Raw genomic sequence first — 26,501 nt, 5'->3', positions numbered from 1 at the left:
TGTATTCAGAAGCAGGAGTTAATATTTTCCACCTAATCTCACTTTTATTAAGCTATTATTTTTATGGCCTGCTAAAAAGGAATCTGCTTGGGATACTGCTAACTTTTTTTTTCCTGGCTGCCTCTGTCTATTAGCATTTCAAAAGTATTTGTATTTAACTAAGCATCTCAAGTCTTAAGAGACTAGGAATTACATCTTTAGTCAGTTTATTAAACATGATGAAAGATTAGCTATCAAAGTTCATATGCAAATTCTTCAGAGATAACTGTGTTGAAAGCTGCATTATTTTTTAAACAGACACTACTCAGCCCCGGTTCCAAAAACATCTCTCTCCACCAAGGGAAGATAGATCCAAAGCACAAAATCAAGTGCAATTTTTCTTCTGACTATTCCAGCAAAGTTTCCCCATCCACAAAATCAGGGAGCCAAGCACAACATTAATCTTTTTTTTTTAAATTTTTAATCTTCCAAAGAACTTTCAAGACAACACAGTTTCTAAACCCGCCTACAAACTCACAGTCCTTCGACTACTTTTACATTAAATTGTTTCTGACAGGGACATGCCAAATATTATTATTTTTCACACCATGAACCACCTCTCTCTTTCGCAGAAATATTTCCAGCACCAGTTACAAAGAAGACTCTGACAGTAGTCATGACAATCTATGCTTACACAGAAATAGAAATGCCTCACTTATTTATTTCTCTTCTCCATGAAGTTGCAGTTTATCACTTAACAGGGCTCCCTAGCAATTATAGTGATTTTTTAAAAACCACTGTAAGAAGGCTGCCATAAACAGAAATTAATTCCATGTCACCTTCCACAGGGAAATCCTGCATTCTGGCTAATTGTGGGCACACGAGAGAAATGAGAAGACTTGTTCCCCATTTCTGCAAATGAGCAATGCCCCTCGGAAGTAGGAGGTTAAAGCCTGCGACCTGAGCTCACCCACAGCCAAATAACTTGGGATGAGCCATGGGATGCAAGAGCCTCAGTTTCTACTGAGGGAATAAAAACACCACCACCACAACAACAAAATGAAGAAAAGGAAGGAAAGGAAAGGAAGGAAAGGAAGGAAAGAAAAATTAAAGAGAGAAGAGAGACTTCACTCATGTACAGCACAGATATTGTTGGTCATTTAAATTAGTGACTGTAAAACAAGCTGAGTTCTCCCAAAGTGAGACTTCAGGGAAGAGCAAAATAATACAAATTAATCACTCCTTGGCATGGGCTGCCTCATTCCAAAGGAGGGTCCCAGCCATGTGGTCATGACAATACTGTATAAATAAGGATAATGGCCTTAGCAGCTTTTCTCTTCCTCCTCCAAGCTCATCCCTGTCCCAAGATCCAGCTGAAACTTTCTGCCCAAATCTTTGCAGACTCAAAAATACACAAGAAAATCAGGAATGTACAACAAAGTAATTTCAGGATTTTGAAGTCGGGCTATAAGTTCCCATGATTTAAACTGGCTTTGCACCACTGCCTTTCTTGTTGGTCAATAGCTTCTACTGCCAAAACCATGGTCTGGCTAGTGACTGATTCGAGGCATGGTCGCATGACTGATTTAAAATAAAAGAGGATTCAGGTGCCCTAATGCTGTACCACTTTAAGAGCAAAAGACCTTCTACAACATGTTTTATCTTAAGCCATGGCCTTTGAAATACATTTCCTGACCTTTGTTTTGGTTCTGAAGGTTGTGAAGTACTCTGGTATAAGCAGGGGGAAAAAAAGAAAGGAAAAAAAAAGAAAGAAATAACAAAAATTTGTGTATTTAAACAATTCCAGAAGCACCAATTGCCTCCTTGTGATCATCAAGAGGTGCTTCATCCACTTGGGCTGAAAAGCATAAGCCCCAGCAAGTCCCAGTGTGACTGCCCATCAAAAGGAGAAGCTCATTTGATTAAGGCCTCCAAAGCAGTAATTGACTTGTACCATGGTGAACGTCAAGCCTTAATAAACAAAAAAGCTACAGACAAAATTATTTGGTTAATGGCTAGATTTGATATTTTGCATAGTATATAAATATTACATACACTTATTATTCCAATTCAAGAACAGCTGGATTAGTTAACATTAATTAACTAACACAAGTTAACACTAATACAAAATGGGAGAAACCATTGCCTTCTGCTTCTATTAAAGAATAAAATGGATTTTGTTCCAGCACCAAGAATATGAAAGGGAAAGAAGAGCTTCTGGCCAATGAACCAAAGGTTTGTCCATAAGTACATGAATAAAAGAAATGGCTTTCTATTACAGGTGATAAAAATTGTACTCAGCATCTTTTGATATATACCTTCTCAAAAGTTTTGTGAGCACAGCCCTCTTGTGGGCTCATTTGTGTTTGTGTAACAACTGGAGATGGGGAATAGCTAATTCCTTTACCTGTTGAACAAACCTTCACTCCTCCAGGCTACCAGAGAATTGGCTGCAGGTATAATCATTCATCCCCTTGCCCTGGAGGAAAAGAGCTGCTGCCAGCAATTTGTCAGCATAATTTGGGCTTATTGTTCTTGTTCTGAAGTTTTATCTTATTTTCTTTTTCCAAATGAAATAGTTATTCATCAGGGGAAAAAAAAAGTAATGTGCTATGTTTGAAATGTTCTTCTGATTTTGTTAACTCCCATCTTTTAAAATTTTTCAGCGCATGAGGTTGAGGGCAGTGACCCACCATGTTAGGAAATAGTCGTGCTCAGTAGAGGCAAGAACTCAAAGCAAAAAGTGGGGGCTGATTCATTAAATTATGGCATCTATGTCCCCTAAAAACATAACTCACCTACTTAGCAAGGATTTAGTTTTTACATAGTGCATGCTTCTGGTTGTTGGCCATACTGATGTCCCCAGGCTCACTTGGGCAAATCATTCAATACAGCTGCTTAATACCTTAAGTGTATAACCCATAGGACAGATACTAGAGTTACAACTGCATGATAGACAGAACTGGTCTTTGTAATGCACAAGTCTTATTCCTCTTCAGTTCTGGAGGAATGGCTAATAAGAATCCTCAGGTAGCCTGTTTCCCATCTAGCATATAAGAAACCTTTTGATTTTTCTCTTAAAGAAGAAAAATACAAATTGGTATAGAGTATTGAAAATATACCTTTATAATACAAAAAATACAACGCCATATATTTCCTAGATTCCATACTATTTTTTATGCAAACATAGAATTACAGAATGGTTTGAGTTGGAAGGGACCTTAAAGATTGTTTAATTCTAACCCCTTGCCATGGGCAAGGACACCTTCCACTAGACCAGTTTGGGATTTTGGGGACCATACCAGACTCATGACTAACTTCAGTTTCTGAGAGGACCCACTTACTGCTTTGCCACCTGAAAATCTCCTAGTGGGACTAACCAAACCTGATAGCCAGCAATCCCACCTCCCAGCCTGCCAAAACCAAGTGGGGGCATCATACCCAATACAACCAAAACCAAGGGGGTCAGAATAAATCATGCATGTAGAAACTTCAAAATGATAAAAAAATAGATGCTTTTTACTGCCTACAACTCTTGCATAATATGCTTCACACAGCTTTGATTCAAAGGTGAGTTATTTTTAATAGAACAACAACAAAGGCACAAAGATCGGGTTCAGATGGAAAAAACGGCGTTCCAAGTCTAGGGAAATAAGGTCGCTGAAATGACAGGCAGGCGATAACTCCGCCTGCAACTAAGCAGAACAGCGAGGGCGACTTGTGCACAGATGGAAACCTTTGCAGCGTTAGAGGAGGGAAGGCCTGGCTAACTAAGAAGCAGAAAAAATTCTGCATGGAAGTCTCAGCCCTGACCTGGATTCCCTTCCTAGCCCCAGAAAAGTCATAAGCTTTCTATCTTTAGTTTCCCTTATCGCAAATGAGGGTGAGACTCTTCTCTAACTCTTTGTAGCTGCATAGGAAAAATAAGATATAAGCTGTCTTTATGCATGCAACACAGGAGACAAATAAATAAAAGGAATGAGAGTGGCTATCAACGTGAATACCAGAGAGGATAGAAAACAGGAAATAAACAGGACTTCTGCCACTGATTTTCACAAGGCCAGGATTCTACCTGAAGGGACCAGAGGCACAACTAATATTGCACACTGTCAAAGGTCACCAAACCAAAATCCACCAAACACCACCAGTGCTCTCCATTAGCTCTGCTGTCATGCCCCAGCGCTGACCCTACCCGGCGTGTGGTGCCCAACACCAGCTGCGTACCCACGGGTGCATCTCTAACACAGCACAGCCTTCTGACTCCCTCCTTACCCTCAAAGCATGGAGGTAAAGAGACCATGGCATGGAGAGGAAAGGAAAGGGCCTGGAAGTCCCAAACAGGATGAATGGAAAATGCGAGTGCAAAAGGACAGGGTGATAGTGCTTTCCAAAGGAAAAAGAATAATTAGAAGCAGCAAACACAAACCACAAAAAATAAAAGAGAATGAAATGGAGATCAGACTGGGCGGGACATAAAGACAAAGAGGAAGGAGAAAAACCACAGCTCTTCTCTTCCAGAAGGCACCAAAGTCCTGTCAACTCTGCAGGGGCAAGACTTTAAAAAAACCCATTTGTGCGTGTTTGTGTGCACACAGGGTTGCACGTGCTCACAGCTATGCAGAGCCCCCACTGCTCTGGGCTGCATTCTGTCAGAAACACAGCTCCAACACTCCAACACCTTCTGCCTATGCTGAAATCAAAGCTGCTGCACTTGGAGAGCCATCTCCAAAGTCCTCTCTAGGGGACAGCATGGGCAGATGGACTTTTCTTTGAGAAAAGGCTCTAGAGGCACCCAGCTAAAACCTCTGGCAATAACAAAAGTAAACAGCTTTCAGACACTTAGACTTCAGGGTTTGCCTCTTGCATTGGAGAGTGCTGCACGTGGTAGCCTTGACAGACACCTAAACAGCAATAGCCTCAGTCACAGTGGGTCTTGAAATTTGACTGACCTTATGCCATTGTTATTTATTTATTTTTTAAGCCCAGCTCAACAGTAAACACTGCCTGCCCAGCCTCAGGTTAACTGAGCCAGCTGATGGTGATGCAGGGTTTTTGTCTCCCACACAACAAACATTGACTAGTACTTTCTATTTAGAGCAACCCCACATTGTAAACCTGTCTCCTCCCTTTGATAAGGGACATATCACTAGACAGAATTAATCCCTGGCCCTTTTCTGACACAAGGAAACACAGCTTTGCAGTCAGGAGATAAAAATCACTGTTCCACATAGATTTTTTTTTTTTTTTAAGTTTAAATATCATGCAGAAACATGCACAAAGTCAGCCCCAAACAACACCACTACATCCAGAAACCTGGTGTGCAAGTCCTTGAGTATTAGTCCTCCTTGGCTCCTACTAAATTTAATAAGACTGGAGAATTTTCTGCTTCTTTCTAGACCAGGAAAACGATCTTCAGAGACAAGTGAGAGTTTCCTGTTCAATATTTCATGTAATGATTCCTCCAAAGGTGTAAACAGGAAAAACGTCTCACCACTTAGCCTGAAAATGAGAGCCTGTCGTCCCTTCCCTTTATTGCATTTATGTGTTAAAAGTCATTTAGAAGGGGATCTGCCAGATGCTCAGGTACAAATGAGACAGCACAGGCTGTCAGATGACTGGCTGAGATCCCAAAACTGGACTACCCAGACAGACTTGGGCAGGAGGGAGATTATAACCTCAACTTTTCCCACCCTCTCCCTTCTGCCACACCAGGGTCCCAGCAGGCGACCTCAGAGGGAGTCGGTGCTGCAGAGAGACATGCTCTTCACCCTGAGTATCTGGACTCAGCAAAGGTATACTTACAGCAAAACCTACATCTCTAAGCATTCCCCTTACAGATTTTTAGGAATGGTACCTTTCAGAAAGACAAAATTAACCCATTGGTGCACGCAGTACAAATTTTTTGCATTACTCAAATGCAGGCTCTGGCTTCCAACATCCCATCAGCCCAAGCGGGGCTTCCTGGGGAGAGAAGGCACAAGCACAGCCCTTGCTCTGCAAGAGCCATGCTTCATTCCAGCTCCATCACAAGCAAAAGCCCTGAGCCCGTGTCACAAATATCAAATGGTTTTTTCAGCTAACTGACAACAGACGCCATTCGGAGTCAGCGTATTTTGATTGCGGTACATTGTTCGAGGGATTCAAGAGCCTGCTTGCCTTACATTGCTGTTCAACACCAAAATTAAATTGCAGCATAATTAGCTTTGCTCCAGGTACACCTTTCTGTCTGTATGGATGTGATACCTGCAAAGCCTATGTTGGGTATAAAATGAGTTCCTGATTATAAAATGTTTGCTTAATCTTGAGGGCACCGCCTTGTTTTTTAAGGCCCTCTGCAAGTCACACACTCCAGTACATGCTGCCCGTTATCTCCAGAAGGCTTAAAACTGGAATCTCCGTGATTCACATTTTCCAACACTCATGGCCAAACCCTTCTGCAGAGCAGCTCCTCCACTTTCTCCCATTTCACAACAAGCCAAATCTGCAGCGCGGCAGAAGCGGCGGCACAGCCCGGCTCTGGAAGCCACATGCCAGCGAGCCAGTGGCCACAAAACACAGCGAGCCCCGGCTGCGGGAGCCAGAGGCCAGTGAGCTCCAGGGGTGGTTTGCCAGGCTGAGGTGGCCATGGTTCCCTGATGCCTCCACCCGCTCATTGAGGGGTGGCTTGGAAGCACAGCTAGCTGCCAGAGTCACACAAAAATGTTGGGCTGAGAGGTCTGCGTGGTCCCACTGCACCTCCCAGGGAGCTTTTGGAGTACCCAGTGATGCTTGTAGCAGCATAGGGCTCATGGCATGGCCCCACATGGATGCATGCCTCAGGCCAGGCAGACTAGACACCACCTCACAAATGTTTCCAGTCAACCCCGCAGCTCTACTCCTTCTGCAGAAGTTACCAGCAGCACTGCTACCTATTCCATCCAGAGCTTCACTTTATCCCCTTCCTCCTTTAAATACATTTTTAAAATGCTAATTAAGTGGAAAATAGCAGAAGAGGCCAAAACCAAAGCATGAAGCCACCAAAAGCAATGTTTACCATCAGCTTTCCAATTCAGCATTGTGTTTTCCTATGACACCAAACAGACACATTTTGCTTTCTTGGCAGCATTTTCTTCAAATTATCCACAGAGTGAAATAATTACTATAACATATCATTATGTTATATGGCTTACTATTCTTAAATATCTTCTATATATACCTTGCTATCACTAGATGACATATAAATTAAGATATCAGCCCTACCTGATGATAAGGGAAAAGGAGAAGCAGAAAATCTCAGCTCACAAGCTGAGACAATTGTCTCATTCCAGAACCTCAGTGACAGACCTGGAAAGAGAATCCCCATCTCCCTTCCTGCCTCATGCTGTCAGCAGAGCAGCATTCCCCACCCCTGCCCCTCTAGCACTGCTGTATCACTTCTCACCCAAAGGATCTCTTAAACACTTGTCACAGAGGGCCAAAAGTCAGCTCGATGCACACATGTGCATTTAAGAACAAAATGAATACTCCTTGCACATACTAATCATGTGCATACCATCACTCTGGCTTTACCGAAAATAGTAGAAAGGAGTTAGATTAATGTAGCAAGACACATCTGTACATACCCTGTTTTTTCTACATAGCTGTGCCACAAAACACTGCCACAGGCCTGACAGACACGGGGAAAGCACAATGACGCTCCCATAGTAGGTGGAAGTCACGCCAGTAAAACTGGTTGCACAACAGGGAGGAGGGCCAGGAGCCTCAAGGGGGTAACACAGCTGCAAAATCCTCCAGGCAGAGAGGGGTAAAGGGAGAACAGTTTGAGCAGAGTGCCTAAGTACTAAGTACCAGTGGGCATGAGCATCTCGACCCAAGCATCCAGGCAGACACAGGGACTCTCTTCCCAAGCAGCCCTACAAATATCAGGAAACTATGGGAAGCTGCCTGCCACCAACTCCTCCATGCATTTGAAAGGCTTCTCTCCCCATCATCTTCCTGTCACAGTGATGCCCAGCGGTGCCACTCAGCTGTGGAATCCCTGTCCATGTTAAGCTGCCCAAAATGCCTGTGTGAACATGAGCAAAGGGGAGAGCAAAGCTGTGATTTCAAATGACCCCTGGTGACATGGCTGTACCCATCACCAAAACATAGCAGTGACACTATTCTCCCATAACACTGCACAACAGTACACAACAGAAAATCTATAAATCACAAGCAACTGGGACATTTCCCTCGTCAAAAAATTTGGCCAGCTCTACCTACATGTGGTACCACGACGATGCAGGTGAGTGTAGAAGCTCTGGAGCCAAAGTATCTCTGTGACTGCACCCCAAGAAAAAGAGTCCTCTATACTGGCTCAAGCCTAAAACCAAAGTGCCACCTACTGAGTCTACAGTATTTGTGTCCTCCCAGGTTTCTAGCAAGGAGTTGGCCATGGTTAATACTTAGCTCACCAGATTAATCCAAATATCAGCAAGCAAGCCAGTGATATCCCAGCTGAGGCCAGGGTTCCTTGCACACCCCACTCCAATGCAACAGGCACCACCAGCCCTGCCAGGGGCCAAGATTTTAATGTCCACACATCAAACCCTGCTTGCACTGACAGAGCTGGCCCAGGTTTAGCGCAGGCCAAAACACCCCTGAGACAATAGGCTCTACCATTTCTATTTGCACAGACACTTGTAGCCCTGCATCCCAACAAAGCCATGGGTTTTTTAATGGAACTATTTAAAGCCAGTGTTAAAAGCAATGGTCTGACCTCAGGAACAAAAATGGACCAAAACCTAAAGACCAAATGAATGAAAATAAAATTACAAGGTAAAGTTTGCCTTCCCTGAATGTGTGCCAGCTGCAAGAATCTTACATTACATTGATGCAGCGTTCCAAAGTTTAAATACAATAATTTTCTGTATTAAGGGCCCAGTAACCCTAATGGAGGCATAATTAGGCATTGATGCCATGCCCATATGAGAGAAGCTTGAAAAACTTTAAATAAACTGTGAATGGCAGGATTAATACCACAGCTTTGCATTTTGTACAGCTGTTTGAATACAGTACACTGCCTGTGACGGCATCAGCTGTTGCTTTACTCTGGGTCAGTACTTCTGAAGTTAAAACAGGCAGTTCTTTTAAGCAAATAAAGAATTACCTCCTTATTGTTGGCCAGCTTACTTCAGAAAAAAAGTCTGGATGCATATTTGCTTTATATTAAAAAAAGTAAACCGAAACAAAGCAAAATGAAATGAAAAAAAATTAAAAAAAAAAAAAAAAAGAAACAAACAACAAAAAACAACAGAAGAAAAAGAAAGCGAAGCTGCAAACGAAAATTACTGGCCAAATTCAAAGTCTGGTGATGCTAATAAGAGAATTTTAATTTACTGCAATGGCTCTTCAGAATGAAGAAGTAGGTAATGCAGTTTTGGAGATCATTTGTCCAAGTGGGAATATCATATAGATGCCTGGAGAGTCCTGGAGAAAAAATAGCTCACCTCAGTACTGACTGAAGAGGAAACACAATACTTTGGTGAAATAGAATTCTGTATTTCTAGGAAAGGCTCCAATAGCAAATTGCTTACTAATGCAAGAAGCCTTGTAAATTTTATTATGAATGAAAGGGGCAATGGCAAGCGTGTGACATGGCACAGCATATGCACACATGGCCGAGTTAGTAAAAAGTAAATAAATAGGTTACTTATAAGCTCTAGAAGACACATGAAAATATCTCTAACACAAACTCAGGCTCAGTGAACTTTAAGCAAGAATATAAAACAGCTCCAAAACCACTTTACCATTATTTTTTTCCACCAGGTAAACGAGCTCTCCTACAGGCTAATATTCAATCTTGGCCTTCTTATTGGAAATACCAGCCGGAAAAAGTTAATCTAGATTTCTTCACTGTCTTTAAAAAATTACTTACCACTGGATAGGGAAGAAACTATCTATGCAGGGAGCATGTCAGTCTGATGCCAAATTCACCTGGGAAACAAAATGCTCAAACCACTGCCCCCCTGGACAGGGTGCAGGCAGCTCTCCCCCTGCCTCACAGCCTGGCCGAGCCCTCGTCCTCGCCACTTCAGCCGGATCCTTCCCCAAATCCCTGCCACTACAAAACGTTCCAATTTCTTTCCCAGGCAGCGTTAGCAACAATATCGCTCTTGAGCTGCAGGAGCAGGGGGAGAGGAGGCAGTGGAGCCCGGCTGGGGCGATGACGGGCACTGGCAGTTAAGTGCTGCTGTGGAGATGAAATATGCCTAATGAAAAGCTTACCTAAAGCTCGCGGGGAGCCAGCGCCCGGCCGGCCAAGCCTCTCCAAGCGCCGGGCACGAGGCAGCCAGGACGCTCGCGAAAGACGAATTAACTAAAAGTTAATGTGGATGTTCTCATTCAAAAGAAAAGTGGCCTACTCCAAAGGGGATTAGGCTAAAGTGAACTAAGGCCACTTTACTTCTGAATGAGAGCATCCACACAATAGTCCAATGCACTTTAACTAATGCACTTTAATTTTACACCCAATCAATTTGTCTTACCTCTCCTGAGTGTCCTTGTGTGGACAAACCCAGAGATTCATCGAGTTTTGAGGCCAGGCAGGGAACATTAGATCAACTCATCCCACTCCCCGTGTGTTATGGGCCATTGCCTTTCACAGCTATCCCTTTATTGATCCCCAAAACTCATGGATGACTTATGTATAACCTCTGATGGGGGCAGGGAGGAAATATTTCTTCAATGGCCTGGATTTGAAGATGCTTGCAAAATAAGAACCATTTGCAAAACAAGAAGACACCATGACTTTCAGCAGCCCATCCTGCTGCCAACAGAAGAAGCCAAATTTGGGCAAAAATCCATCCTACCTTCTGCACTGTAAGTTCATAAGAAAATGGCAGTCTCTGTTTTATAACTCTAAAATCTCTTTTGTGTTTTAAATCGAAAACAGACCTTTTGCCTATAGGACAAACTCACTTTTTTTTTTTATTCACCTCACCAGCATTTAAAATTTCAACATTTCTCCAGACATCTACCAACAAATATCAAACTCCCTTTTCCAAAACATAATAATCCCCAGAAACCACTTGCTGCCTGCGCTATTGCTTTCGTACACACAGTGACTCACATAAGCCCGAAATCTCCACGTCGCTCTTTACCTCTTGGATATGTACTCCCAAAAATAAATAAATGAACCCACGACAGCAGCAATCAGTGAGGCAACTCAAGGAGTTAAGCCCTGAGGGGCGATGGGGCTCCCCTGTGCCAGCACCCCTCTCACTAACAGAGACCAAGCCCCCACTGCCACCGCTGAGGGACTGAAGCTTTCCAGGGATCTCATCTAAATTAAAAAAAGGAATCCTGAGGGAACTGGCCTGATGGGATTCTGCTCTCACCTATGCTCCAGGTTACATCTCTTATTTTTGCCCTTTGAAGATAGTGAAAGTGAAAAGACAACCACACTAAGCAGGCCAAAGAAGAGCTGAAGCAACTCGGACAAGTTGTATTTCAGACGCGTTACAGAGTTTCAGCGGTGGGTTAGATACCCAGCCATTAACCAGCGGCATAAATACACTCAAAGAAGTCCAAACACAAAACGTGTGCTCTCTTAGAGCTACCCTCTCCAAACATTGTTGCAACTGCAGGAAAAAATAAAAATATAACCACTAATTTTTCCCAATTTAAGTCAAAACCTGTTGTGAGAAACAGAGCACGTGGAGAAGAAGGTAATACGCCAAGGATACGAGCAGCGCACCCTGGCCTCTCCTTCTCTCACACAACTCTCACCGGGAAACAACTCCAGAGCCCTTCAGAAACGTTCCTGACCAGAAACAACTCTCCTCTTTATTTTCCTAAACTTGTTTAGATTACACAAGATAGATCCTAACTGCATGCTCACAGCACCAAAAAACCCCAAACGCAGAAATGCAAAACAAAACAAAAGATTCCTTAATTTAAAGAAGCTGTACCAGATTTTCAGTGCTTTTTGAAGTAGTATCTATCAGCACGATGTACACTTACTCGTTTTGATTGAGTGCAATATAATCTGATTGTTTTAAGGTTTAACATTGCCCATGCGGGGCTGCAGTAACCCTTCCGCATGCAGAGCCCATTACCTTTATTGTTACCTGTGGACCAGCAGCCATGGAAAATCTCAAAATCCTCAGCCATAAAGGCTAAACTTAAGGTAAAACCCGTTTTTTCATAACTTTCAAGACTCCAAGTTTCTCCAAAATAACAATCTACAGTTCCTAACGCAGACGCGGCGAGCTCTGACGTACAGGAATGCCTTGGGACACACTCGCAAATGTTTAGGATCAATTCTGAGGTTAACTGGGGTTTGAACTCAGCTCTGTCAGGTCTGATGTTGAAAAGAATCTCCAAAAAATCTGGGAATTAAACTATCCTTTACAACAAGAACTAACTTCAGTTTGGAAGACTTCGCATGGAAATTAGGCCTGAGCATGCAACTTCAGGAAGGCAGCAAAGCTTACACCCAGCTGTAAGGACGGCCGCTTTTGGGTTCTTGAATGATTAAAAAATAAAAAAGAAACCCAAGGATTCATGGACTGAAATCATAAACTAAAGAAAATATATTAATCTTAGGTCTACTCAACAATGTATTTACTCACTTAAAGAAATGGAGAGCAAAGAAAATCTTATTTTGCTAATACAATTTCAGTCACAGTGTCAGACGAAAACACGTCTGGAACAGAAATTAACGTATTCTATCTTCACATAAATAACCTGCCAAACTGGGGCATGGTAACACCTTCTAAATATCACAGTAATAAAAATTACTTCAAAACAAACAAAAAAGGATTCACTAACTCAAAGTGACAAAGTCAGAGGAAGAAAATTAAATTTCTAGTCTTTTAAACATTATTTTATTGGTCCTCCTCAGATCCTACTTTGCTGTAACTCTTTCATTATGCAAAAATGAATTCTACCTTGCACACTCTGCACCACATCTATTATTTTGATGCCTGTTCCTCCAATATGGGAGCACATATCCTAAAGGCGGCAATATTCTTAGCTCTCCTCTTTAAAACTATACATGGTTTGAAAGTACCTGTAAAGAAGTCCCGAAGTAAAATAGTATTTCTCAGTAAATTTTTCCCTCAGGCATTATTTTTGTATTGGCTACAAGGTATAGCTAATATATTTGAGAATTTGGAAAGTTAAGTCTAGTCATAACTGGTCGATGCCCTGAACAACTCCACCACCTTCAGCTATGCTTTATATTGGATTCCAGTTTATGATTCCTTCTTTGTAAAGAATATATTTTAAGTAATTGTTCAATTAAAAAAAAACATGCTGCTGTCTATCGCATTTTTGTTAGATCAATTCCACAACTGCACACATTAAAATAAAATCTATTGCAACATAAATAGAAGTGTTGCTTTATTATATATGTGCGTATATATGTGATATATTATCACCCAAGAAGGGCCATCTAAAATGCCACAGTTGCAAACATTTAAGACTGTAACAAAAATGACTGAGACTCTAGTATCGGTTTACTATCCCTCAACAATTTCCCTGACAGTGGAGTCAAATAATGTTGAATTATGGACCTTCTTGCAGGAAGTCTTATTTCATGTTCATTTTTTGATCATTTCCCTCATAGTTCCTATAGGAATTTGGCTCTTTGCCGATTTGCCTTTAAAAGTTTCTGCATCTGCAATTGGCTTGTGCATTATTAAACTGTAATTTTTGTCAAGCAATGCTACTGTGGTCAGGCTCAACAAGTTTATTTTCAGTAAGAAAAATACTGTTTCGTCCCTATAAAATCTAACTTACGCAGCTAATGCTCTTTATTTGGATGTGGTACTTTGTACCATGTTTTCCTTAAAGAACTTTCTAAAGGCTTTCTTGTAGACATGCTCTTGTAGGAGAATTTTACAGTTTGGACTAAAGCACCTGGGTGCCAAGGTGATGTGGCTTCAAGAAAACAGCCTCACGGTAACAGTTCAAGATTACCTACGAAATCGAATTTCTGTTGTTGGACTACAGGCAGTCTTTGGACTTTTTTTTTTAATTAGAGGGAGTTTTCCCAGACACATCACACAACAGCTGTGTTCTAAATCTTTCTGGGCTCTGACAAACACTGAAAATTTAAACATGCAAATGTTTGAAAAGCTAATGATTAAAAAAGGTTTATTTTGAAACTTTCGAGGATGACTGCAATTCTTCAGCTAGGTTTTTAAAAGTCCCGGGGTCTGGATGATTTTGAGTTCAACTCTCCCCAGCAAAAAGCCCAAACTCCTGCCTTGTACTTGGGGAGCCGTGACGGTAAACACCAGCTCTGTAGGTCTCACCCTGGCAGGCAGCGGGGTCGAGCCCGTGGGAGAAGGATGCTATTTTAGTGACCTAGTGCCACTGAGCTGGTTAAATCACTGAACAATGGTTAGTGTTATAGGGCTTTACTTTGCAAAATCTAGCATTAGTGTCATTGCTTTCTATTAACCGGGGGGACTTAAAGGCACTGGCTTTGAGGGGCCTATAGGGAAAGCATAAATAAGGGGAAACTAATAAATTAAAACTAAAAAACACCCTGTTAACTGTAACCTTTACTACCACAATATAAGAAAATGTAATTAAATCCATAATAAAAGCTTTTACATACTTACTCTTTTACTACCCTCCCAAGCAGAGCCGTGGGCAGGCGGGGGGCCCCATGCCCGGAGCCAGCCCCTCGCTCCCACCGCCCGGCCCTGCGCGCCCGCGCATCCCAGGGCCGCGCAGCCATAAACGCGCCCTGCGCAGTCACATCCTAATTAGCCGCCCCGGCGACCAGCACTCAACACCTTATTATTGAACCATTAGGGCCCCGATACTGCCGGCCGTGCCGGGGCCGGGCTTGGCACCGCACTTTACCGGAGGGCGCGGGGAACTGCGCAACCCCCGCGAACCCCCCCGCGCCGCCCGCCCGCTCTCCGCGGGTCTGATCCGCCAACTCATCGCCCGTGGGGGACGAGGGTGGAAAAGCGCATTTCTGCACCTTGTCCCTTCAACGGGGAAAGCAAAGCCGGCTCCCCGCGCAGCTCCGCGGGTGCGGAGGGGTAGGTGCGGGGCTGCGCGCCCGCTGCCCGGAGCGGAGCCGGAGCGCCCCGGGCGCGGCGGCGGCAGCGCTCGCACAAGCCGCGGGTGCCGGGGCCGGCCCGCGCAGCGGGAGAGCGGAGCGCAATGTCCGCGCTCCGGGCAACCAAAGGGGGGGAGCGGGGCGGCGGAGAAACACACCGACCCCCGACAACCCCAAAACTGTAGTTTCATTTCTTTAGCTTTCGCTTTAATAAAATAATGATTCGTTGGGAAAATGGGGTATAAATCTTCATTTTGGAGGCAATTAAAGTGTTGATTTCATTCGTGCCCCTGAGCGATTCTTGTAATTTGCTCAAATAGCTTTATGTACCCAGCACTCCAGAGCTTTTAGAAACCCATTTTCTAGTTAGACTTGTTGGATTACAATTTTTATTCAACAGCAGCAAGCCGAGTTTGCCTCAGCTAGACCCTGGCTGGAGGGTTCCCCTCGCTCTAAGGTGCTGCGCGGGGCTGGCGGCTCCCCGGAGCATCCTCACCAGCCCCGGGTACCTCCCTGCTGCACCACCCTCCACCCACTCTGCCAAGCTTTTCCCCTGCACAACAAAATTGGGTGGGAAAAAAATCCCTTCAAAACAACCTACCTATGTGCACATAAACCCCTTTTTAAAAGTTCATGCCTTCCTTCAAGCCTGCCTCCCCTGTCACAAACCGACAGCCTTTGGCAGATAGGAGAAAATATTTCAGATACTGCCCACACTGCAATGCAACGCACCTTCATGTCGGTGATCTATAAAATAACTCCCAGCTGACAGTGCCAGTGATAACAGCAAAGCAGCTGAGGAAACTCCTGCCTGCTTGGCTGCGCCTTGCTCGAACAAAAGGAAACCTCCAGAGTCAGGAGCAGATCACTCCTAACACTGTATTTACGTAGCTGATCAAAAAGAAGAAATAACTTGGGGGGTTTAACTAGGGATTTATTTTTTGTGCGTGTGTTTGAGGTCCCCTCTCTCAAAGGCAAAGCGCTGCTACCCCTCGGTTCAGAGCAAACAAACGGACCGTGAAAACCCCACCATTTCACCCAACTCGAATAAAAGCCAAATCTCAGTCACTACCATCATCCAGGAGCTTAATTTAGATCTGCGCACCTCCTGCATTAGCCCCAAACGCTCCCATGAAAAGGCAAGGATCCCAGCCTGCACCCAGTGGGAGGAGGGAAGGGAGAGGGGACAGCCAGCTCTCCCCACTCAGCTCACCCACTTTTCCCACCGCGTTGCAGCCGACATTAAAGGCCTGAACCATCCCAAACAAAACCTGGACAACCGTCACAGCCACGCGAGGCTTTGCTGGCTTGGCTTTGACTATATTTATTTTTTAAAGAGAGGGCTTGAAAACTTGAAAGATCAAGGAAAAGAATTTAAAACCTGAATCCCATTTTATTTTCTCCCTTTTTTTTCTATTAAGTAAAATAAAATGGGCGCGTTTGCAGCAGGCAGGCGTGCACAAAGCAATGTTCACTCAAGTCTAAAAGCGTTCGGCCAAGGAAAACTGACAAGACGGACTAATGAACCGTAGAGACGGGAAGAAAATAGCCAGTATTTGCTAGATTTCAAACCCTCTCTGTCTTCTCTGGACCACCTATCTCGGATTTTATTATTATTTTGGTCAACGGCTCCAGCCCTCCCTTCTCTAAGCTACCAAGAAGCCAGTGATTCACAGATACCACTTCTATTATTGGAAAGGGTAAATAAAATAAAGACAAAAATTAAAAGCGACAAGAAACAGGTCGAGTTTGCAGGCGATGCTTTTACAAGCTCATCTCGCCAGGTCGAATCCGGGAGCAAGCCTTAATGAAGCAATAATAGCCACATTATTCAAAAATTTTCATTTCGATGGAAATTTATCTAAAAGCGACTTAATCATATGCAAATAATAAAAGGAGGCGTAGTGACCCAGCAAGCGATCTGCATACAAATTTTAGCGTGTGCGACGTTGGCGAGATCATACCTGATCCGTTAGATTTGCTGATCTTGTTATGTCTTCACTGTCCGATTTTGATCCGCCCTCTCTATCGTCTATGACCAAATCGATAGGCATTTTTCCTTTCAAACAGCTAATATACCGGTGGCAGAAATTGTCACATAATTCGTGTACCTACATTATGATAGAGGTTAAAAAAAAAGGAAAGAGGAAAAAACAAAAAAGAAAAAGAAAGAAGAGAGAAGGGGAAAAGGGAAGAAAATATAATCAGGAATACATAAGTAAAATTGACAAGTGCAACCAGTCTCCCCCCTTCGCCCCTGTGACATCAAAAGTCCTAAATAGGGGAAACACACTGCAATTATCCCCCTGAGACCTCTAGACGCATCCAGAATTAGGAATAACTTTCTTTTCTCGCAAAATAGAGATATCCCAGAAAATTGACAGTGACAAGATGATTCACAGGCTACAACATATTCAACACCCGTGTTAAATTCATCTGCTCCCGGAGCTGTGGCCATTAGAGAGGTGACCTGCATGGGTGATATTTAAGGTAAACTATTTAATTTCATCCAGTTATTTCATCATAAAGCCTTTCCAAAGGGGTAGGAGGACAGAAAAAAGGATTAAAAAAAAAAAATCCACATGCACTGGGCTGAAATACATTATAGGCGTTCATGCCCTGAAATCCCCAGTTGCTCTGATAGACTTGTACCTGAGCCGCCTTTATTAATGGGCAGATTTTAACACATTTCGGTAGAGCAAGAACAACCTGACAGTTATGGTTAGATAAAGTGACTGAGGCTCACGAGAAACTTTTCAACTATTTAAAAACCTCTCAAAATGTTTATTTTTAGGAGAAAGGGAATTCTCTTCTAGGCCAGCTATCAATGACACGTAAAAAATCCTCAGGAAACCCAGAGCGTACTTCCAATTTAACGTGAGCTCGGATGACACTGCCTGCTTAGAAATTAGCATTCTCCCTCCGAAGATTTCTAAAACAGCCAACAAAAAAGTCCTGCGTTTAGGCTGCAATCTCTTTCTTCTGCTCAGAGGTGTACAATATTCCCAGAAATAAGAGACAGACAGAGCTATCAACTCTGCTTTGTCTCTGCAAAATGTTACAGGACAATCCGCGCCCTGAGCCTGACCTGCAGATGGCTCTTTAAAAAAAAAAAAATAAAAAAATTCCCCCTTCCAACTAACTGCAACCGAAGTCTCTTCTTCACCATCACTAAGAAAATACAATATCTATTTTTTTAAGTCACAGTTTCAGGGGCTTGACTGAACTAACCATTTCAAGTCTCATCTGCAGCACCACAGAACTGCAACTATTTATACAAAGCCAGCAAAGTATTACAATGAACACAAGGCCTGGGCGTTTGAGAGCTTGGTTTTAGAGGCTGAAATTGTAATTAAACTGCGAAGAGAAATGGACGCCAAGATTGGTCTTGACACTAATTACCAGAAAGAAAGACATTTATGCAAATTTACCAGAAGCCTGAACTTCAGCAGTACTGAAACGGAGGAGGAAGAAAGGAAGGGTGGGGGGGGGGAAGGTAGAGAGAAAGGGAGGGAGAGGGAGAGACAAAAATTACCTTCTCTAATTCCAACAGATGAAACCTTAATACTTGTATGGCTTGAATCATCTGCAAAGACACAAACAACATGAACATTAATCTCATTCCTGGATTTGGGGATATTTCCCACAGTCACCCCGGCCGCACTTTGTAACTTGACTTTTCTCTAGTAGTAAATAAAAAGTTGTTTTGATTTATGGCAATAACACTAAAACTTAATAGCGGTGGCTTTGTGCGCTGTTTAACGAGAAGCGATCTAGAGTTAACAAAAAAAAAATCCCAATTGCAACGAAGCAACTGAATTATACGGATCATAAACATTTCTTAAAAAAAAAAACAACCCTCTAAACACCATCACTGGCTCCTCGCTTAGTGAAAGCGGGAGCAGGTCTCCTACAGTGGAGGCAAAATATTTATCCTTAACGGGGGATGGAAAGAAAGAGAGAAATGACCTCATTTTCTGTGAATTTGCCACTGGTGCATCTCCAGCCATTGTAATCTTCTATGTCTCCCATCGAGCTGCTTAAAAGGTGGATGGAGGGGCTGGTTACAGTGGGGATAAATCCACGCTCCTCTTGGGCAGGCGAGCTCACCATCAAGCCCACCAGCTCCTCTTTGGATGGGGTTTTCCTTTATGCATATCCTTATGGGATTTTTTACTTCCAAGCAATTGCCACACCATATTTACTTGTAAATATAAAAATCATCACTGTAACAATTATAATTTTTAAAATCCATGTGAGAAATTTTCAATTTAGCACCACCAAACCACCTCACCAGATGACACAGAAGTTTTAAAAAAATAATAAATAAATGGGAAGGGAAGGGAGGGTGGGGGTGGGGAGAGGAAGAAGTGTTAACTCTTACCAAGTTATCCAGCTCAGGATTAGAGGAAAAGAGGGGTTTCTCTGCTCGGATCTAAATGTAAGAAAGGGGAGGAAAGGGGGAAAAAATAATAATAAAAATGATTTGAAATATGGAAGCAGAAAAAGCAGACGTTATTATTTCTTGCTTCATTACACTGTCGGGTCCATTATGTAACCTTCCGTGCAAAGCCCTGACTGCTGGATTTGGTACATCAGCCAAACACTTGAGCAAGTGAATCAAATACACTGAAAAATACCTATGGAGCTTCCCCGGCAGAGCCTGTCCCGGCTCCCGGGAGCCGCGCAGCGAAATTCCCGGCCGGGCACAGACCGCTCCACTTTATCCACTTTTTAAGGGGGGTAGTAAATGCCGAGATTTCCTGGTATCTTTTTTTTTTTCATGTTTTGTTTTGGTTGCGGTTTAGGGGATTTTTTTGTTTTGGTTTTTTTTTTTGCCTCTTTCAGTAAGAGAGGGGGGAGGGGGAAACGCGCATCTTTATCTCAACAGAGACTTGTTTTTCTCGATAGGATTTTTTTTCCCCCTCTTTTTTTTTCTTTTACTGTTTTCAACCCGGTTTTGCTGACCTGTTTGGCGAACACTGCTATGTCTTCATTGAAAGACTCAGAGGAGCAAACATCGCCTCCCGCTACCCCGGGCTCCCTGGGTGTGCATGTAGCTAATTCACATTTCTCAAAAATCAGTGCTAAAAGAGGGAACAGGGGGTGTCTGAAAGAAAATACAATAGTCACACACACAGAGGGGGGGAAAATATCATAACGAAACAAAAAAAACCCCAAACACAACAATAGTTAGTCCCACAGCAGCGTGCGTGGGGAAGGGGGCACCCACAGAGGGGGCTCCGGCACCCCCCGCCGCCTCCCGCAGCGTCCCGGCCCCCTTCCCACAGCCAGCCGGCCGGCAGCCCGGCATCTCCCCGGCCTTTCGGCACTGTCTGGCCGCAGATATTGTTAATACAACCTTAGGACAAGCCAAGAATAAAACCCAAGCCGGTTCCAGCAGCCATTTTGAATTAACTTTCCTTGTCTTTAAGAAAAAAAAAAAAAAAAAAAATTAAAATCCCTGATCTTACACTTCTATCTCTTATGCGTTTAATTCCCGCTTTCTGCTGGAGGACTTGCTGGGAGTGACAGGGGGAAAAAAACAAACCCAAACCAAGAGAAAAACAGAAAAAGAAACAATCCCCATGCAAATGGAAAGAAAAAGAAAAAGAAAAAAAAAAAAAAAAGATAGGAGAAAAAGCCCTCAAACCCTCCCAACACAGCTCCGACCCACTGGCAGCGCTGGCCGAGCCGGGCTCGCTCCCCACGGCCTGCCCGGCTCTCCGCCCCCCGGGGCTCCGCAGCCGCCGGCCCGCGGCGGGAACCAGGTGCTCCTGGGCAATCCCAGCTTGGAAAGCCTCCGCGGGAGAAAGGCAGCGTGTGCATCTGCTTCCCTCGCCCGTTTAATAATTTAAATAAATAAATAAGCGTGGGCGCACACACACGTATATATATGTATATTTATAAACAGGGATTTCTTTTTTTTTTTTTTTTTTCTCATAGGGCTTCATACTTTTTTCCTTCTGGGTACCTCACACCACCGACTTTTAACTAATCCTCCAGATTTCTGATAAATCGATAAAGAAACCAAACTCCATGAATTTTATTTTGCTCCCCCTTCTCCTCACTGTCCTGAGAGTGATTTTTAAAGGCTCTTAAACTTCCCTTCAAACTCCAGCTGGGCAAATACATTTTAAAAGCATCTGCGCCCAATGTAATAACCCCGTCAGCTCCCATCGCAACGGCCTAGAAGCTGCTTTAAAAGTTGCCTCATTGGGAAACATTCAATGCTGTCAGATAAAAGTTTTGTGTTTTGTTTGTTTGTTTGTTTGTTTGTTTTTTAAAAAAAAAAAAGAAAATTAAAAGAAAATCTAAAAATAGAAAGAGTTGAGAGAAGCAGCTCTTGAGTTCTCTCAGCACAAGGAAAGATGAACAAGGTGGAAAGTTGGGAGAAGCTCTCCAAACTCTCCGTGCTCCAAAACTCTGTGCAGAGATTTACCACCCGGCGCAGGTTGTGCCCTGGGAATATTATTTTCCACCTCCTCCCGCGGTGATGCCTGCCGCCCCTCCAGCAAGCTCCTTTTTTCCCGAGCCCAAGCGGCTCCCCGTGCCAGAGGGACCCCAACCCTCTGCCCCCCCACCCCCTAGACCAGTAAAGACACAAAACCAGGAGCGCGGCGCTCCTCCGCGCAGCGCTCCGCATCCCGCCCTTCCCCTCGCCGCGTTGCCCCCCGCTCCATCCCGCGCAGGTTGCGCGGCACCCACCCGTAGATGGCATCTTTATCTCTCTTGAGGGCGTCGTTGACGGAGGCGCCCATGGCGGGGGGCATGGCGTTGGCGTGGGCGGCGTGCGGGTACTGGTGCGAGTGCAGCGGCGGCCCGTGGTTCAGGTGGTGGACGGGCTGCATGGGGCGGGCGCCGTGGGGGTCCCCGTACATGGTGGTGGGGATGCCCACCCCCTCCATGCCGCCGTAGTGGGGCAGCTCGTCGTACTGCGGGGCAGAGAGAGCAGAGAGGCGTCAGGGGGAGGGGGGGGCAGCGCCCCCGGCAGAGCTGCGCTCCCCGTCCCACCCCGGGGACGAGCCGCGATCCCCCCCGAGCGCGCCCGGGCTCCGCGGCGCCGGCCTGGGGAGGGAAAGCCGCCCCGGGCCGGGAGCAGAGGGGCCGGGCTGCTCCGGCCCGGAGCCCTCCGAGTCTGGGGCGAGGAGAAATGACAACAGCAGCAATAATAACAATAATATTAATAATAAAATAAATAAAACTGAAAAAAACCCCACCCCAAAGTTCCCATCCCCAGAGTTCCCAGCCCCCCCCCCCACCCCGTGAATGGAAGCGGTTCCCGGAGTCCAAATTTCTCTCCGCTAAACTTTTTCCCGCTGATAAGAAGTCAGGTACCTCACCAGCGAGGATGCAAAAACTTCAGCAGCAGTAAACAAAACCAAACCAAACCAAAAACGAGAATGAGCTATTTGCGGATTTCCAGCAATTCCACGCGAACACAACTTTTAAAGCCGAAAAGCTGGAAACGTTCGCCCGGGCTCTCGGGATTTTGGGAATGCCTTTTTTTTTTTTTTTTTTTTTTTTTTTTTTTTAAGGGTTTTCTTTGTTAAAGATTAAGGACCGAAAGCTACCGCGGTTCCCAGGCAGCGGGGGAAACGGCCACTTTTCATCTATTAAAAGCGAAGGTGTGAATAAACACTTTTAAAGATCCCTGACACTTGCTTGGACCGAAAGAGTAAAAGGCAAGTTGTCAGCAGAGGAACTTTCTTTCCCAACCAGCTCTCGGACGGCGGCAGGCAAATTAAGCAAGAAAACGTCTTCCCAGGTCTTTTCTCCTTACCTAAATCCCTGTTCACCCGACTATAGCTGATTTATTTTTTTATTTCTCAAAACTTCAATTTAGGAGGTAGTTAGGAAAAAAAAAAAAAAAATCGCACCCAAAATAGAAACAATAATACACATGGTAGTGAATGCTGTTAACTTCCAATTCAAATTAAAGTCAATTTCTTTCTAAAAGAGTGGGGGGGTTTGCCCACTGCACTGCACCTTTTAGGATAGATTATATATATTAAAAAAAGGGGGATGAGAAAAAAAGGAGGTAAAGGAAGAAAAAAAAAAAGTTGTGCTTACTCCCAGCCAGAGCTTATCTTCTGAAAGTGAAGCGGTATATCATCCCTAACACAGCAAAATGCTCAGAGACATGCACACATTCAAATATTTCAAGCACTGGTGATTTTAAAAAATACATTGGTAGGACTAGAGCTACAAAACCAACAAATACAGAGGCTTGGACATATTCACTTACGTGCCTGTATGTCATTAATGTATAGAAAGCTCGCCTCTTCCCTGAGAGCTCCAGGATGGGGAGTAAAAGAATCAAGAAAATAGCAATATACACAGGTTTTAAGCCTGCAAGTACAACTGATAAACCCTCCCGCTGCAGGACACCGCTTTGTGCCCCTACTCCAAAAAGAAGAAAAAAAAAAAAAAAAAAAAAAAAACTTTTTTCGCAGTGTCTCTGTCAGCCACGTTTCAATATTATTTCACATTTGAAATCCATTTTTTTTAATCATACGTACCCTTTGCGCCATCGGCCTGCTTGCTCCCTTCCTACTTCAACTTCTAATATATCCTCTTTAAGGCCAGTGTGAAAAGAAAGAAACACGAAGTTCCCCCCCCTCACCCCCAAAAAAAGGCAAAAATCCCTTAGCGTCTCCAGCAATGGAAGCAATCGAGTAAAATCTTCGGCTTGCTGGATCTCAGCGAAGCGATACGGTAACTCAGCATTAAAAAAGGAGGAAAAAAATTTGAAGAAAAAAACATCAACTCTCCCTCCTTCTTTCCTTCTTTTTTCTTTCTTTCTTCCCTCTCTCCCTGTCTCTCTCTCTTACTCTCCCCCTCTCGTTTCCAAGACAGCAGCGGGGCGAAAGCAAATATCCTTTCCCCAAATCAGTTTTTTTTTTCTTTTTTTTTTTTTTTTTTTTTTTTTTTTTTAAAGTGCCCCTCAAACCCAACTACCAAGTCTCATGGCTTTTTGCCACTCCGGCTGTCAATCACAGGCGAGGTTGTCAAGGTGGTGAATGACTGATGATGATCCGCTGCGTGTGCTCCCACCGCGCAGGACACCGCGAATGTTAATTTTCGAGTGCGATCACCCAAAAAAAAAAAAAAAAAAAAAAAAAAAAAAAAAAAAAGAATAAAAATTTAGAAAAAAGAAAAAAAATTTGAATCGAGGGAGGAGGAGAAGGAGGGGGAAAAATTAAAAATTAAAAAGGCTCGCTAACGCGCCGGCTCTCCTTTTATTATGGTTATTATGATGATGATGATGATGATGATGATGATGGGGGGCTTTTTTTTTTCGCTCCTCCTCGGATCGCTCCTAATTCCTCGCCGGCGCCGGCTCGCTCTGCCCCTGCGCGGCCGCCGGGCGAGGCTGGCGGAGGCGGGCCGGGCGCGGGTGCCGTGCGGGGCGGGCGCGGGAGGAAGGGCAGCGGGGCGGGATGGCGGGAGGGGGAGGCAGGGGGAGGCGCTGCCGCCGCCGCCGCCGCGGTCCGAGCGCTGCCGTCCGTCCGCCGCCGCCGCCGCCGCTCCGCCCGAGCGCAGCGCAGCGCCGGGCTGGAGCAGACTGCGGGAACCCGGAAGTAGTGGTGGCCATAACAGGTCGCGTCTTACACAATGCGCTGGGCGGCAGCAACTCCGCCACCGGCGCAGGGGGGCGCGCCGCCCGCCCCGCGCCCGCGCAGCGCCGCGGGTTGGACACACCGCCCCCTCCCGGCCCTGCCCTCCGCGCCCCCCCGCGCGCACGCGGAACGCGCGCCCGCCGCCCCCCGGCGACCGCGGGGGCGCTCCCGTCGCCTTTGTCTGGCGGCGCCGCCGCCCCGCGCAGCGCCCGCGCAGCGCCCCGGGGTCGCGCCGCCGCCCGCCCCTCGCTCCGCTGCCCGCCTCGCCGGGCGCCCCCCCCTCCCCGGCGGCTCCCCCCGCGGCCGCCGGCCGAGTGAGCTCACCCGGCCCCCGGCCGCTGCCGCCGCGCCGCCGCCGACCAATCAGCGCCGCGCCGCCCCGCGCCGCGCCCCCATTGGTCCGGGCGGGAAGCGGGGCTCGGACCGGCGCGCCGGGGGGGGGGCGCCCCCCCATCCCCGTCCCCGTCCCCGTCCCCATCCTTATTCCCATCCCTATCCCCATCTCCTCCGCCGAGCTCTGCGGGCGCGCTGTCCTGCGTGGGGCGATCCCCCCCCGCCGGTGCCTCCATCCGCCAAGACGCGGGTCCGCTCCCTTGCGTTCAAAAGCACAGCCATCCCTCCCCGCAGCCCCCCCGGTCCCCGCCGGCCTGGGAGCGGAGAACTCGCCGTGCCCCTTCCTCCCTTACCTGCGGGCCGAGCTGCGCCGAGCCCCGAACGGGCGCTTGCGGGAACAGCTGCCCCGACACTATCGCATCTTCCGCCCGGGCAACGGGGCGGGAGGAGGAGAGCCCCCGGTACAGCGGACTGAGCTGCTCGGGGGAACGGGGGAGTGACGGAAGGGTTCCTCTGGTAAACCCCCTGGGGCAGAAGGGACGCTCCTCCGCTGCTGCCGGACCCCCGGGGGCGGCGGGCAGCGGCTCGGCCCCCGCCGCCACGTCTCAAACTTCGGGGAAACCCGTTTCGATCCCCCCTCCCGCCCCCTTTCTGCTAGGACCGGCTTTTTATCCCGGCGAGAGAAATCCAGACCTCTCAGGTAAGAGCCGTTTTCATGCAGTGACCCCCACCCACCCACCGGAGCCCCGCGCGTGGGGTTCATTTCTCTGGTGATTTCCCCGGGGAGAGGCGCTTGGTGACCATTCCCCACCGCAGCGGTCCCTCGCAGGGGGTTGCTGTGACCCAGCTCCCAAGGACGCCTTTCCTCCTCTTCCCATCCTCTTTTCCTTCCACCCCCCCACCCCTTCCACCATGAAAAAAAAAAAAAAAAAAAAAAAAAAAAAGAAAGAAAAGAAAAGAAAAAAAAACCACCCCGAAAGACCCTTTTGCAGCGTCTCCACCAGGCCTTTATGAGCTTAATTCAGAGCAACTCAGCCCGAAACACTTTTACAATGTAATTACAGCCCTACAAATTGTTTGCCCAAACCTCATCCTGGATAAGGATTTTACAATTAGCAAACAGTTATTACTCTTAGGGCTCGCTGTGAGGAACTGCTCAGTTCGCCTCTCCGCCCGTGAGAGGCCGGCCAGAAAGAAGAAAGAAGGGAAACTTAAAAAAAAAAAAAAAAAAAAAAAAAAAAAAAAAAAGAGGGCTAATCCGGACAGCAATTAATCATCTATTAAACGGGAAAAAGTAAATGGCCAAATCCGCGCTATCCTGGTAAACTCCTGCCGCGGCGGATGTGCTGCGCTGCAGCCGGACCCGGGCAGCATCTTGCCCAGACGCCTTTTTAGGAAAGCAACTCTGCTTGGGGTTTTTTGGGGTTTTGGTTGGGGTTTTTTTTCCCCTCCAAAAACTTGCTGTTTTGCGGGAGTCTATTTAAGCCCGTCCATCGCCTGGCGGAAAGGGTGAGGGGCGG

The 26,501-nt window shown here is 45.7% G+C and overlaps 1 protein-coding gene across 4 annotated transcripts in view; it reads right to left on the bottom strand.

Moving 5' to 3' along the window:
* The window catches only part of MEIS1 (Meis homeobox 1), a 108,970-nt gene extending 83,305 nt beyond the window's left edge, over nucleotides 1–25,665 (bottom strand). For 2 of the 4 annotated variants that reach the window (XM_056487336.1, XM_056487339.1), the window contains exons 1-6: nucleotides 23,548–23,977; nucleotides 21,734–21,960; nucleotides 19,994–20,135; nucleotides 19,410–19,460; nucleotides 18,561–18,611; nucleotides 16,990–17,136 (exon numbers count right to left, since the gene is read on the bottom strand). In XM_056487336.1, coding sequence (XP_056343311.1) covers nucleotides 16,990–17,136; nucleotides 18,561–18,611; nucleotides 19,410–19,460; nucleotides 19,994–20,135; nucleotides 21,734–21,960; nucleotides 23,548–23,559 — 630 coding nt within the window. In that variant the 5' untranslated portion in view covers nucleotides 23,560–23,977. The other 2 variants (XM_056487337.1, XM_056487338.1) reach the window with 2 other exon arrangements.
* Between the last annotated feature and the right edge of the window lie 836 nt (nucleotides 25,666–26,501).

This window comes from Oenanthe melanoleuca, chromosome 3 (assembly GCF_029582105.1).
Source record: "Oenanthe melanoleuca isolate GR-GAL-2019-014 chromosome 3, OMel1.0, whole genome shotgun sequence".
Lineage (NCBI taxonomy): Eukaryota > Metazoa > Chordata > Aves > Passeriformes > Muscicapidae > Oenanthe > Oenanthe melanoleuca.
This window is presented reverse-complemented; position numbering and strand designations above follow the sequence as displayed.